The sequence below is a fragment of the Patiria miniata genome, unplaced genomic scaffold, assembly GCF_015706575.1.
Source record: "Patiria miniata isolate m_02_andy unplaced genomic scaffold, ASM1570657v1 HiC_scaffold_12, whole genome shotgun sequence".
Taxonomy (NCBI): Eukaryota; Metazoa; Echinodermata; class Asteroidea; order Valvatida; family Asterinidae; genus Patiria; species Patiria miniata.
In genome coordinates, this window is record NW_024037050.1 from 5,504,502 (window position 1) to 5,519,236 (window position 14,735).

General features: G+C 41.0%; 1 protein-coding gene across 1 annotated transcript in view; it reads left to right on the forward strand.

Moving 5' to 3' along the window:
• Positions 1 to 14,287, forward strand: part of LOC119746215 (epidermal growth factor receptor-like) — a 44,556-nt gene extending 30,269 nt beyond the window's left edge. The window contains exons 20-28 of the mRNA XM_038223035.1: positions 984 to 1,169; positions 1,761 to 1,916; positions 2,409 to 2,484; positions 3,392 to 3,538; positions 4,900 to 4,997; positions 5,183 to 5,371; positions 6,575 to 6,749; positions 8,052 to 8,138; positions 9,426 to 14,287. Coding sequence (XP_038078963.1) covers positions 984 to 1,169; positions 1,761 to 1,916; positions 2,409 to 2,484; positions 3,392 to 3,538; positions 4,900 to 4,997; positions 5,183 to 5,371; positions 6,575 to 6,749; positions 8,052 to 8,138; positions 9,426 to 9,898 — 1,587 coding nt within the window. The 3' untranslated portion in view covers positions 9,899 to 14,287. The remainder of the gene's footprint in view (positions 1 to 983; positions 1,170 to 1,760; positions 1,917 to 2,408; positions 2,485 to 3,391; positions 3,539 to 4,899; positions 4,998 to 5,182; positions 5,372 to 6,574; positions 6,750 to 8,051; positions 8,139 to 9,425) is intronic.
• Positions 14,288 to 14,735: the final 448 nt, after the last annotated feature.

Sequence of the window (14,735 nt, forward strand, 5' to 3'; positions counted from 1 at the left end):
ATCACTATCTGTTTCCGTCAAAATCCCCCATTCTCTCTCACCAAGATCTTCTTTCCTGAAGAAACACTTCCGAGATCCCCAAGCCCAGATCTCCATTTCTGAGCAATCCCATCCATGATCTGCATCTTCCAAGAACTCCTAATCTCTTTCACTAAGATCTCTTCTCCCAAATTCCCTAGACCAAGTTCCCCCATTAAGAGACCCTTTTGTCAACCTACCTCACCACTTTTCCTCTCCCCATGGTTGATTCCGGATGCAAATGTTGCCAGTGAAATGAGACAAAAAAGCCACAAATCCAACCCTGAAATTCTGACAAGGATACTTAGACTTTTATTCGAGCCAGCCGGCTGACCTCGGCAGGCTCGGTGGTCGAGTGGTAAGACGTCTGCACTAGTAAGCAGGAGGTTGTGGGTTCGACTCCCACCTGAGTGATTATTTTCTCATCGGCACTCGGGGCTGCACTGAGTATACTAATAATAATAATCGGCATTTAAGAACGCTCTTATTAGTAAACTAAATCACAGCACTTACAGTATTATTATTACCCCTGATCATTGGGCCAATGAAACATTCCAAATACCATCTCAGCTCCCTGGGGAGTATACAGCTGGATGCTGCCTGTTAGGCGCAAGCAAGCTTATTCAATCACAATAACCATCTCTGCCCTCACAGGTACCCATTTACTCCTGTGTGGAGAGAAGCAATTAGTGACAAAGTGCCTTGCTCAAGGGCACACGCACCATGACCCAGGCTGGACTCGAACCCACAATCCGCAGCTTTACCCACAGACCACGAATCCAGTGCTCTTAACCACGAGGCCACAGCACTCCAGTATACAATGTTTATGGGGGGAAAAATACGTCCGTGAAGGGCAAAACCCAATGTTGAATTGAATAGACCTTTATCGTATTTTCCACGTTGTTTTGCATCCCATATTCAGTCTCCTGTCTTTCTCCTTGGCTAAATTCTCTCCCTCACTACAGGAAGCCAAGGTGATGGCCTCAGTGGACCATCCCTACCTACTGCGCCTGGCCTGCGTCTGCATGGCTCAGGAGATATCGCTCATCACGCAGCTCATGCCGCTGGGTGCTCTGCTGGACTACGTCCGTGAACACAAGGATCGGATCGGGTCACACCATCTCCTCAACTGGTGCTACCAAATAGCTCAGGTGCGTGGAAAAACTGACCATGGAAAAACTGACCATGTGGTGTTGGTCCATACATGTCCATTCTAAAACCACCCAACTCAGTTTTGACCTACTTGACAAATTCTCTTCCAACAGAGCCGTTGAGTGTTGGCTTCAATTGTGCTCAAAATTTGCAGTTAAAAATTAGAAATTGAGGTAAAAGGTCGAAGAGACAGCTTTTTTTTTATACTAGTGGGACATTTTCAGATATTAAGCCATTGAGAATTTACTGTTTGACCAGTTGTGAATGGTATAGCTGTTTAAGTATTTTGCCATTGTCAGATCCCCTGAAAGCAACAATGAGGCCAGGGGCCATGGCGCACTCTGTTTTTATTGGTAGCTGTGGCTTCGGGTTTTGCCAGTGGTCGTACTACAGTAAATAGTCATATTTAGCATAGACAGCAATGGCTGTTTTCTGAAACGCCCTTCAATCACAACAGAATTTGTTCATTACATCATCGGCACCAGACTGTTTTGCAGCTCGGCCTATAGTTTGAAGTTGTACATACAGAAATCCAAAATGGCCGCAGCAAAGAGTATGGTTCCCTTCTCAACCTTGCCTATTTTATACAGGGTATGGTGTACTTGGAGGAGAAGCACCTGATTCACCGTGACCTGGCGGCGCGTAACGTCCTGGTGCAGACCGCGCAGCAAGTCAAGATCACTGACTTCGGACTGGCCAAGTTCCTTGATGTGGACGAGAATGAATTCCAGGCGCAGGGAGGCAAGGTGTGTGTTCCCCCACCGACTTCATTTAGTGAAAATTTACAGTCACGAAATAGGGTACCGAAGTGAATACATCACGCGCACACCATGTGTGTAAAGACATTAGCGCGTGATTCAGCCCATGAACCAAAACGCGAGCGTACTCCATTCGTTGCACTATACACAAGCAGACAGATGGCACTCTTTCAGAATATTTTAGGGACGCTTTAAAGAAGTTTTTTGTTTACTAAAATGTGAAGCAGGTGATGTGAGAATTTGATGGAACAGCAAAACTTTGGCAGGGGAGCACAACTTTGGGAGGTCCACATAACATTTTGAGCCTTTATACCGGTTGACGCAATGTTTTTCACTTTGTCTACCCGCTGTGGAACGATACGTTTACCAGTGGTAAACGTAAATGACTTTTAGGTTACATTTTGAAACAGTCCAGGTTTCTGAGCTGTTGTTAGAATAACTAATGATGGACGGATAAATGTTTAATGGTTTACCCTACAGATGCCTATCAAGTGGTTGGCCTTGGAGTGCATTCAGTACAGACGCTTCTCCCACAAGAGCGACGTCTGGAGTTTTGGTAAAGACTTTTATATGGATTGACTTATCAGTATCACAGAGCTAAGAACAACCCATAGAGCTATATTAAATTACTAGAGCGCTAACTTCGTGTACAAAGTAATGCCTGCTAGGCGCATCCATGTTTGTGCACAAACCTATGGAGACCTAGACATTTTGTACGGCTATTTGCATATCTGCGTTTGTATTCCATACCAGCATGACCAGTGCGTTATCGAAGCCAATATGCCCAAAACCGAAACGCACGATCAGCAAATTAGTGTGTCATTTTGCTCTACGCAAACAGCGCAACGCGTGCGCGTATTCGCTGCAGATGCTTTTTGCCGTCACGTTTGTTTGAACCGTCAATGACGCGCTTTAGTTGTTTGCGTACGTTCTACTTGCGCATTGCATGTAGAGTACCATTCATCTCCATTTAATGGAGATCAATGTAGAGTACACTTTCAAAATTCAATCCATCTAATTTCATTATGTTCTACAAACACGCATATGAATTCAAAATGTCTGCGCCCAGGACAGCTTCAAAGCGTCTCCGCGTGCAGAATGGCGAGTTAGCACTCTAGTAATTTAATATAGCTCTATGGAACAACCCTTTCTTCATCATTCAGTAATAATACTACTAAAAATGTGGAATAGCGCATAATGCAGTTGCAAAACAACACAAAACAAAACAAACAAAAAAACTTACAGTATTTCAAGATCCTTAATCTGTTTTCTATCCTCACAAGTACTCTTTAATAATCCTGGGGGAGAGAGGCTATTGAAGTAAAGTATCCTCCCCGAGAACACAACCACCATGTTGCCATCAAGATTTGAACCTACATACCACCTCACATGAGTCAACACTGTAACCCTTGTTAACCACGGCAATCTGTTTTGATCAATGCCTGTTCTTCTGTTCTTTGCAGGTGTCACGATGTGGGAATTGATGACCTTCGGCAGTAAGCCTTACGACGGCGTCCGAGCCAAAGACGTGCCGGACCTCCTGGAGAAAGGCGAGAGACTGCCCCAGCCCCAGATCTCCACCATCGACGTCTACATGCTCATGGTCAAATGTGAGTCACAGTGTCAAAGATCAACCCTAATTGAATCTGTGCATGAATCATAGATGCCGCCTCATTATCGCTCAGGAGAATCAAGTCCTTGTTGAGGAACACATAGCAAGTGTGCACTTGTTCACGTGCATTGTGCACAAAATACAGATGACTGATTTTATTCTGAATGTTCACACACTCTTGTTTTACTATACTTCCGAGGACAATGCTTTGTGTTTCCCTTTGTCCCTGTTATATGACACTCTCCCATAGACTAAGCACACAGACCTACTACAGAGGACTGTTTTGAACAAAAGACCCAACGCCCGAGTACTGAACAGATCTGTTGTTTTCCCTTTGTGTGTCGGTCCTCGGGGGTTATGCGTGTCTTCTTCATGTGGATGTGAGGCGCCGTCGGCTTAGTGCTCACGAGTCCTTCCAACTGCCCCCCCCCCCCAGCTTTCCCTTTGTAACCGTTATTGGGGTACCAATGCACAAAGTCTGTTGATGACATATCCAACCATTGGGTTCATTGCTTTTTGGAGATTTGTAATCAAGTAAAGACAAGTTATTTCATGCCATCACAAGTCATCACTAGTCATCACAAGCCATCACAAGCCATCATAAGTAATCACAAGCTATCACAGGTCATCACAAGTCATGCAGTTATTATCGTCATGCAGTTGTAGTACTCTGTGACTAGGACATTCCTTTGCCATTGTGAGAGGCTTGATGACGCAGGCTTTGTTTAAACATGTTTTATTGAAATTAACAAGATCAAATGGTGACACATGCAGACGGTTGGTGATGCTTGATATTTGGTTGTTGTCGTCGTGTCGCTACACTTTTCCTAGCCACTGCATAACACAGGCTCTGGCATACAGATTGAAGTCCTTGAGATCCTCTGGTTTGCAGGGCTCTGGTAGGAGGGGGTAGTTTAGGACGTGCTCCATAGTTTGGGGTGCCTCCCCGCAGTCACAATCGGTTAATCCATCGTGGTTGTACCCCCACTTCTGCATGAGGGCTTTGCACCGTCCAACCCCTGTTCTGAGGCGGTTGAGGCAGAGCCAAACAGGCTATGTCTCTTTCGCTCCCACTAGAAAAGTCTCCACAGGGTCTAGTGCCAGTGTGTGGGATTTTGATTGAAGTTGTGTCTTCCAAGCGTCTATGCTACAGCTGCGGGGGTTGTCATCCAGGGGTTGAGCTGCATACGGAAGCTATTTTTAGATTTTAACCTCTTTGGTGCTAGGACGTGCTTGAATATTGGGTGGTGAGGGTCACCCTACTGCTGCTTGGTACGTTCCATTTTTGTATATTATTTTGTTTGGTATATATTAGTGATGATGGAAACCCTTTTTTTGTCTGCTTGTGTTTGATTGAAGGTTGGATGTTGGATGAAGAAAGCCGGCCTTCTTTCAAGCAGATGTCTGATGAGCTGGGCCGGATGGCCAAGGATCCAAAACGGTATCTGGTCCTGCAGGTAAGTGTTAACTGCAGACTGTGAGGTGAAGAGTTGTGACAACTGTCAAGTTATTTCCCTCAAGTACATAATGTTTTGTGTTTGTCGGGAGGAAGAGTGGTGGGAAATGGCATGGGCTTGTTCTGTTTAAACCATACTTAAAATCGGAACCATCATTCACTGTTATTGTCCACTTTTGTTTACAGAATGATGGGGACGGCACCCTGGCCGGCCTGCCCAGCCCCGTCCCCAGCGACTTCTACAAATCCTTGATCAACGATGAGATAGACGGTTCCAAGAACACCGATCTCTTCATGGACGCCGACGAGTATCTGCAACCCATGAGCCTGAACAACAAGGAGCACAGACAGCCTCCGAATGAATTCTTCCCCAGGGTCTGTTAACAGAGCTTTTTTTATCTTGGGGTTATCCCCCCCGCCCATCAGCCTCGGTCCAACATTTTTGCCACCGGTATCAAATCAGGGGAATAATCGTCATAGCGATTTTTGGCAAGGTATACACCTCCAGAGTTGGAAAATATGTGATAGCATTGCAGCGGTGGCAGCTTTTTAGGTGTTATCATCCTTTTTTTCCCAAATGTCCATCAAAATGCTTGTTACCACTCTAGGGGCGGTATACCTTGCGCATGCGCACTATAATCATTTATGCCCTGATTTGATACTGGCCAAATCCCAAGGCTGATGGCCTACCCCCCCCCCCCCCCTTTTTATGGGGGGGGGGGGGTTTCCCAATTTTTTTTGTTTAATCATGTGGAAGATTTTTGCATGACGTGCAATCCACGCTGCCACTCAAAATTAATGTTATCAGTTCCCCTTTCCAAACACAGAGCTGAAATTAGGGATAGGTAATATTAGTTACCCCACGAGCGCGAGCGGAACACGGAAACAAGGTAGAGGGTGTGCGTCCCATATGCCACGCAGGCTGAAGGCTGAAGGCTGAGTGGTATATGGAATATAAACCCACGAGCTGTTCCATGAGCAAGAGTGGGATAAAGAATCTTCACGCATTCTAGATGCACAGCAAAGATGGAACGCGCACACTGTTGGAACTTTTCAGTGGTCATCCAGTACACGTGTGTGTGGCAGGAATAGCGTCCGCATCTTAGAATAGTGTGATATTCCAAATGCAATATGGACTGTGGTATATTATATGGGAATTGATATTTCGTGTGCTTGGATACTGTATTTTCATTGGTCTAGAGCAGCCAAGTCATAGTGCGCGTGTGGAACCTTCCAAAGCGCTAGCTTCGCGCAATGAGAACTGCAGCGCCAACCGCTCAGTCTCATGTCTGGCAGGACGTCAAAACCTTCAGTAATCAAAGGTTACATCGCAATCTGTTTCTCACAATCGTTGACTGCTGTGATGTGGAATATGCCGTTTTGAAACCCCTGGGGTCGGCACATCACAGCAGACAACAATTGTTAAATATCACACTTTGTTGTTGCCGTGGATCGACCAATTAGGATCAAAGATATACAAGTTGCTTTGAAGATAATACTCCCAATCCCCAGACCAACATTTCCCCAAGCCATGTTCCATCACGTAAATAGTCTATCTGTTTGCTTCACTTCATACAGACGAGCGGAGCGGACTTCGTTGCCGGTAACCCTGTCATGTCCCCGACCTTCCCGTACTCCCTCAGCTCCCCGCCAGCCAAGGCTAGCCCGGCCCGCAAGGACAGTTCCATGCGGTACGCTCCGGATCCTGTCCATGCCATGCAGCTGGAGAGACAACGAAGCAACAACAGCAACGGTAAGACATTTTGAGCGCAACGTTGTGGAGCTGTTAATCAGAAAAAATCACTCAGCTACATTTGTAATTGTGTAGCAGAAAATTTGACAAATTTGAAGCAGAAAAATTTCGCTTAGCAAATTTATGTGTCTAGCAAAAATGAGCAGGGAACCAGTCATAGAGAGTGAATTATTGCATGACAGTTTGGACGGTAACCGGTTTTTGCCAAACATCTGCTTTTCTGTGCTTAGAAAACTTCTTCGACTTGCAGCTTCATAGAAGTGGCCTTATATCTGACTGAAGAAGAGATTTATTTTTCCTTTAACTCATAAGACTCGATATAAAATGGACAGGCAATTTGACGGATGAGACAAAAACTTTAACCTGTCTTGGACCCAGATTTTGTGCCGGAGACGCCGTAGCCAACAGACTCACATTTACTTTTTTGAAATTCAAAACTCAAGCCCTTAGGCCAAAAAAAAAGTCTCCGGTTTCTGGTATGCGCGCGCGTCGCCGTAGCCATGCGCGTCGACAAAATGAAAAAGTTTTTTTTTCAATAAAAGATGATGTCTCAAAACCGCCAAACTCACTGGTTTGACTGGAATTCTGCTGCTGCACAATTTCAACGTGTTTTTAGATGGGGTTATGATCGAGAATAAGCTTTATGTGGCCTCTCCGCACTCCCATATATTGGCACTAAGTTTAGTCGGGCACCATGTGCAGTCATCAGCCGACATTTGAAGCAAAAAGGACAGGTAAAAAAAAAAAAAAAGCCGCGTCGCCGCACCACTTTTTGGGGAAGCTCCATACCAGAAACCGGAGACTTTTTTTTTGTTGGCCTTAACAAGATATTCTTTTTGAGTATAATATTGCTCTTGGGTTTGTCGTGTCTCTCTATCATCTATGTGACCCTCCCGTGCAAAACTAGTCACTTGGACCAATTTTCTTTCCAGTGATTCATGGAATATGGAAATCGGACAAAATCTGACCGAGGTTATAGGCATTTCAGTTCCCCATTTTTGGGCTTCAGAAAGTTTAGTATTAATGTTTCCCAGATGATCTCCTTCAATAGGAAATTTACAAATTAACTTCCTAGGAAGTGAAATATATTCATTCTTCTAGCTTCTAAGGGCTAAATCTAAATTTGGAAAATTTTTTGCCGTGACAATGTATTACAGGCCGTATTTTGAGATGCAGAGTGATAGATTTGTCGGACGACTTATGCCTGGCTTTGTACTGAGGGCCACATTTCATTATTTGGTTGAATGTTATTCACTAATTGATGGTAATGATTTATTGATTTGATCTCCATATTCTGGATAGATGGCGCTACAGCTGTCCAGATTGACGACGAGGATTACCTGACGCCAAGCATCAAAGCTGACTACCACGATCTCACCAAAGACAAGCGTAAGCTAGCCAAGCCTACCATGATTCTTATTCAGTCATTGTATTTAATGTACATCCTTGGCTTTTGCTGTAATTTTCAGAAATTAACTATTTGAGGGGTTAGTATAATAGATCAAATATTGTTACACTGTCATGTTTAATGTTTGGTGTTCGAAAATGCTGGAAAAACCAAGAAAAACAAATGTTCTAGTAGTCTGGTTCCCTGACTCCACTAAAGATGAAATGGATCAATTTATAGATGCCGGAAAATTGTAAGGTAAGGGAACCAGTTGTAGCTGGCCTGCACCCGTTCATGGATATGTAACCAATAGCAAACAATATTTGGACTGAAAAAAATTGTAAATTTGGAGCAGTAGTTGAAAAATAGTTAGGTTTTTCCAACGGTGGTCGGCCGACCATTGTTGGAAATGTATGCAAAAATACCATTTTCTTGGAAATGACTTCACACCAGGTGCAATAATTTTACAGGATGTTTTAGACTGTCATTTACCAACATCCTAGTAAGGTATTTCGTAAAAACTTGGTAGTTTTATTTTTCGATGTTTGCAAATGTTGTATATTCCCTTTAAATAGTGTAGATAAAGGTAGTTCCATAATAGTTATGTTATGAAATTTTAGAAAAGGGAAGCAAAATAATGAGAGGTGTTTTCTGATCAACATCATTGATTGACATGAAAGAAAACAATTGTTCATTCTCCCCCTCCCCCCCCCCCCAAAAAAAAAATAAGTCCAAGAATAAAAAAGAAACGAGCATTGAGTTTTTCAAAACGTTTAACAAATTCGAAAAGTGTAAAATTGATATCCCTCTCCTGAAAGGTTTTAATTTCCCCTTGTGAAAAAAAATGTTGGGACGAGTCCCAGTAGAGCAAAGGTTTTTGTGATTGAATAGAATATTCAATAGTGTTTTCATTTTAAATTGATTGTGGGTTGTTATTGAAAACACTGCGGTTTATAAAGCAACAACAAACAGATAATGGTTCATGGTTTATTGCTTCAAAACTATCTTGCAGAGGTTGAGCTCAATGAAATTCAAAAATAAAAGCCAGAAATTAGTAACAAATACAAGCACTAATTACAAACGGCTCATCAGCTTTGGTGTAATAATAAATGTTAAATTTCAAGGCTTTGCGTCGCCCACTACATCACCTGTCACCTGAATTGCAGGCAAGTCGCCCGTTTTCATGGGCGAGTTTTCATGGGCATAGCGGTGATAAGAAGGCATTTGACAAGATGATTGGCTGAGATTCCTTGTTGTTTGAGTACTGTTTATGTGTGCTTCACCCTCAGCACTCTTTGAGGAGCCTCAGTACCAGAACGATCCCAAGTTCAACAGCCCACCACTGGCCGAGGACAACAGCTACCTTCCCCTGAACACCAGCACGTCGGGACCTCCCCCTCCCCCCACTACGTCACCTCCGCCCACTGGCGTGGGCGTGGACAACTTGGAGTACCATGCCTTGCTAAACCCCGCCTCCCCTCCGGTCATTCCAGGCAACCCCTGGAAGACCCAGGGCCAGGAGGAAGACCCCAGGTACATGAACGAGGAGCAGATGGGCCACAATCAGCCTCTGCTGGCTGGCGAGCAGCCCAGACCTCTGTACTCGCCAAGTCACTCCAGCAGTCGCCCTGGAAGCTCCCTACGCAGCAACGGTAGCAGCAGCGTGGGCGTCAGGCTGTCTGGTGCCGCCAGCGACAACGAAGTGGAGCATGATTACATCAATAGTGAAGTACCAGGTGTCCGAGGCGAGACCAGTATCTAAGACTTACTTAGAACCGCGATAGTGCAGGAGTCGTGTTTATATTTTTCAAAGGATGAATGTACTCTTATATGCAATGCAGTACTGCTTATGGCAGCCGAACCGAGGAAAAAAACAGTACTGAAAGCTTGTATTTTTTTTATGGGCGCTAGAGGAGAGACTATATTTTAAATAGAGGGTGGCGCGGACACAGTGACTGTGGATATGTCGCTTGAAAACCCAGGAGGGTTTCTGTAAATGCTGTACAAAACGCTTTGGAAGATTGAAACTGCCAAACACTGACTTCTTCTCAGTGCCTATATGCAGGACATATGAACTGCCGTCAGTACGCGGATTAACAGATGTGCGGCAAGGGACGATATGCCAGGCAGTCAGGTCAGGTTGGACTTTACGAGTTGACCAGCTTCCAAATCAAATCGCACTGAGTTGCCTTGCCGGGAGTCAAGGTTTCCAGACCAAGATGGTCAAAGCAAACAAAGCTGCGTAACGTTTTAATATTGCAAATTGAGTTCGCCATTTATCCAGGCAGATTTTTACGAATGTTTTGAAGTAATCCAGTTTTTTTATGTTGTAAAATACCAGAGTGGTGATTTAAAATGGTCCCAGTGTCCGCAGGTAAAGTGTAGTATGTAAGTTGAAAAGTGATCGGTTTTACAGAGTATTTGTAAACATGAACACTGTGCTGATTTTCACCAATAACTTAAATTTTTTATTTGCATTTAAAAATGACGTTATAAAACAAGTTGTTTGTTAGATTAGACTGTGAAATTGATCCTTCACAAAATATCTCATGAGTTGGTTTATATTAAGCTACCGAGGAGAAAATTACCGTTCATTCCCCCGAAAACACTGCACCCATGATACTGGCTAAAAATATATAAAAATGGACCTGAAGCAGGTTTTTTTTTTTTTTTTTTTTCAAGCAGGTTTTTTTCCCCAAAAATAAGCCAGTTTGGTATCTCGACGTAGTAGTCGAAGTCAAAGGTAATTCGGGATAAAATGGAAGCGTCTTGTAACCGCGATGTTACGTCAACGCCCATTTTGCGTTGTGTGACCGTTTCCTTGCGCGTTCATGCGCCTTCGCTGAGCTTGACTCGTATCATTGCATGCATGCGCAGTTCAAATACCGCACTGGCTTATTGGCCAGAGTGCGTACCTTTTAGTGGTTCTTTTTTTAACTGGTGCAATATTTGTGCCACATATGTATATATATTGTCCATTGCAATTTTTATGTTTTAGATATCGTGAAACATTAAACAAATTCTGTGTGCAGTGTTGTAGTATATTTGACAAGACACAGAAGTGTCTTTTTTTCCCGAGAAGTTGACCAACTTTTTATGGTACTATTATTAGAGAATATGGAATTCTTTTTTTATCTAAAGGGGTTGGGCTGTGTTGAATTTAAGTTTATATGCTGGCCAAAATATTAGATGCTTAAATTTTACTGTGATTATGTACAGAACAACTCTTAATGCATGACTTTTTGTAATTTTTTCAACAAGGGCAAAGTAAAGAAACCTTTTTGATCAACTCAACTTTTCTTTGAAACACTTGGAGAAGCATGGTCTGTGCAAGGGCTGGATTTATTTTTAAAACGTGTTCTGCATAATTCATGAAAAACGACAATGTGAAATTTGTTGCAATATGATTTTGTCAATTTGCTTTTTCTTTTTTGGCAAAATGATGAGCGAGTCATGGAAAAAAAACGAAGCAATTTCATTTAGTTTTTGCTGAATCGTTTTACTTAGCAAAATACTTGTGTGTAGAAAAGGTCATTTTTGTTTTAAAATATTTTTGAATATAATGCTTCCTTTATAACCTATGTATGTATATTTTAAAGTTTTTTTAATCTGTATGTAATTGGAATATTTAGGCATGTAATTAGCAAGCATAAAAATTTTGGAAGTGTAGAGTGCATTCATATAAGTTCGCTTTTCAAAAACTGCACAGCTGTGTATAGGACTTTGTCTGGAAAGGTTACCACAATAAAGCAGGATCTCCAGGGACGGAAAACAAAAGGGAAAAAACCTAAATTGTTATTGACTAAGCTACAGCCATCTTGGAATAGTGCCCAGTGCCCACAGGTGGGTTGCTAATGCATGGGTTGTTGGCACCAGACTAGTTGCAGGAATCTCTATGATATTTGTGGACTTGCTTCATTAGATACAAGTATATTTTTTAGGTGTATGGTTTCGTGAGAAATTGCAGTCTGTTTAAATTTGTCGGCAGCCAAGTTGAGCCCAATTCGTTATCTGATGGTGCAGTGTTTAGCTGAAGTTGCATTGATTCATGTTTTGAAGCATGAGGCAGCATTATACGCTTAACATATCAGAGAGAAACACAGGAAAAGTACACAAATCAAGTGAAAGCCTGATCCATTTCTATCTTGGTAAAAACATAAAAACTGGAAAAAAAAACCTGCCAAATTATCCATAATCATGTGACCTTTAATATCAATGACATATCTAGAATTGGGCAACGCATGCCATGTAATGCACACCATTAAAGTAGAAATGTGTTGTCTTCAAAGCACAAATTATTTGTGAATGTTTTAATATTTTTTTTAAATTCAATAATATGTGGATTCATGTGTGCATAAACTCTAATCTTTGTGTTTATGTGGTATGCCACCATATTTTTTTATCAGAAACTGTGCATTATTACATATCCAAGTGGTTATTTTTGTTTTGTTTTAGTAAAGCGCAATGCTTATCAGTGTTTTAGGGTAAAAAACAAAACTTGTTTTTTTTTTTCTGAATCGAGTAACTTTTACTTAATGTGCAGTGGCAGATGTCTTCACTACATATTTTGATTATGAAAAGGGCATTTCAGCCTTATAGCTAATGATAATGGCTAGTGTTTTAATGTTTAGCTGAAAATATGTTTTAATAAAGATTTTTTTTTTCCAAGGAAGGAAACATCAGAAAGAAACAACTGGATATTGTTTTCTTGGAATTAAACATTTCGATGAATGGAGATATATCATCAAACGTACAAAGCCACAAACAGATTTTTTTCTAAAGAATTTTTGATCAGTTGCAGATTTGGGAAAACAGTTCAAGAAGTCACAGGAAAGTGTAATAAGCTCAGGATATGCAAATTTTGAAGCATCGATATACATATTTTTTTGTTTGTTTGTTGTATATTTCCTTTTGTAATTTATTTCATGTCTTAATGAGCGTTTAATTGTATTTGCTTGAATCAGAACTGTTTTTGTGTTTCGCTTTAATTGGTCTTAAAGGCCTGAGCAGTATTAATTAAGTGTATATTAAGGAATGATTTTTGAAAGTACTATTTGCTTGCTGTTAGGGCATCGCAGAACTAAGAAAAAAGTTAGAGCTGTGTTCAAATCTTTTTGGATGAAAGCATACCTGCAGGGAAGAAAATGATACCCAGTACTTATCCTTATCCACTTGAATTCATTATCGTAGAGAACATTTTGTCTTTCTTGAAGAAGTTCCCCTGGTAATATTTAATCTCAAAATATTAACAATTTTCTGAATTTTTTTCTCTCTAAAAGTGGTGGGGAAAGGGGGAGGGGGAAGCATATCATTTGTGCACATGGCCTTTGTTTCTTTTGCACATTTGCCATGTAGAAAGTACCATGAAAATCCTGTATGATGTAAAACACGTCAGCTTACTTTTTCGGTGTCCATCTCTTTTGTGATGTAAATTCTGCAATAAAAAAATGCTTTAACATGCTTCCCCCTTGACAAAAAAAAAAGGAAATGCCAAAATACTCTGTGTTCAGTTGTGGAAATGCCTTCACAATGAGAAGTGCATTGCTGGTCAAGCTTCTATCGTTTGCTTATTGCAACTGTCATGTTTTTTTTTTTTAATACCACTGGTCCATATCCTTATTAGAAATAAGTGTCTTCAAAATTGTTCTTTTTTTTTGTAAAATGCTGCCAGAAATTGTAACATGTCAATTTGTTTTGACGTTTTCAGCGTCAAACTTTACTTACAAGATTGTTGTTCTGAACATTAATACAAGCTCTGTGTACTCAAGTTGACCAGTTATATTTATGACGTATACAAAATACATATTAAAGTCAAAAGTACTTTTTGGAGTTAAGTGTAAAATGCAAGAGAAGCGAAAGTGATATATTTTGTTTTGTATATTTAATAATGCACGATGGCGAGTATATGCTAAACACTGCCAGGATTAAAAAAAACAACCAATATATTGGTGTACTAATCATAATTAATTTGATTTTCAGTTGATTCTGAAGTAAACAAGACTCTGTATGTACATGCATATTATTGATCAGTTCATTATTGTTTTCTTTGTTGCATTAATATGTTATCGTGTAATCAAATTTTCTGAGCTTGGGAAAACTTCTTAACCGTGAAATAAAGCTACTGCTCCTTGTAAATATTATTTCAAACACATCCACGTTATGTTTCGTGCTTATCCTTTGAGTTGTCCTTTTGAGATTTGTGTTGACTCGTCAAAGTTACAGCTTCCAATAACATTCTAATCTTTCCATCATTTTTTTTGACCAAAATTGACAAAAATTGCAATGGGTTAGCCTTACATTTTTGATGAAATTTGGCCAAAATATGAATTTTATTTTTATTGATTTATCTGTTCCTTAATCGAGTGGAAATATGTTCGAGGACCCCCTTAGGAGTTTTTCAAGGAAGTTTAGAGCAATTTCATTTTTTGACCAAAATTGCCAAAAATTGCAAAGGGTAAACCTTACATTTTCGATAAAAATTGGTCAAAATATGAACTTCTTTTCATTGATGTATCTGTCCCTAAAACGAATTGGAGTGTGTTCGAGGACCCCTTAGGTCTCTTTCCAGGAAGTTTCGAGCAATTTAATTATTTGACCAA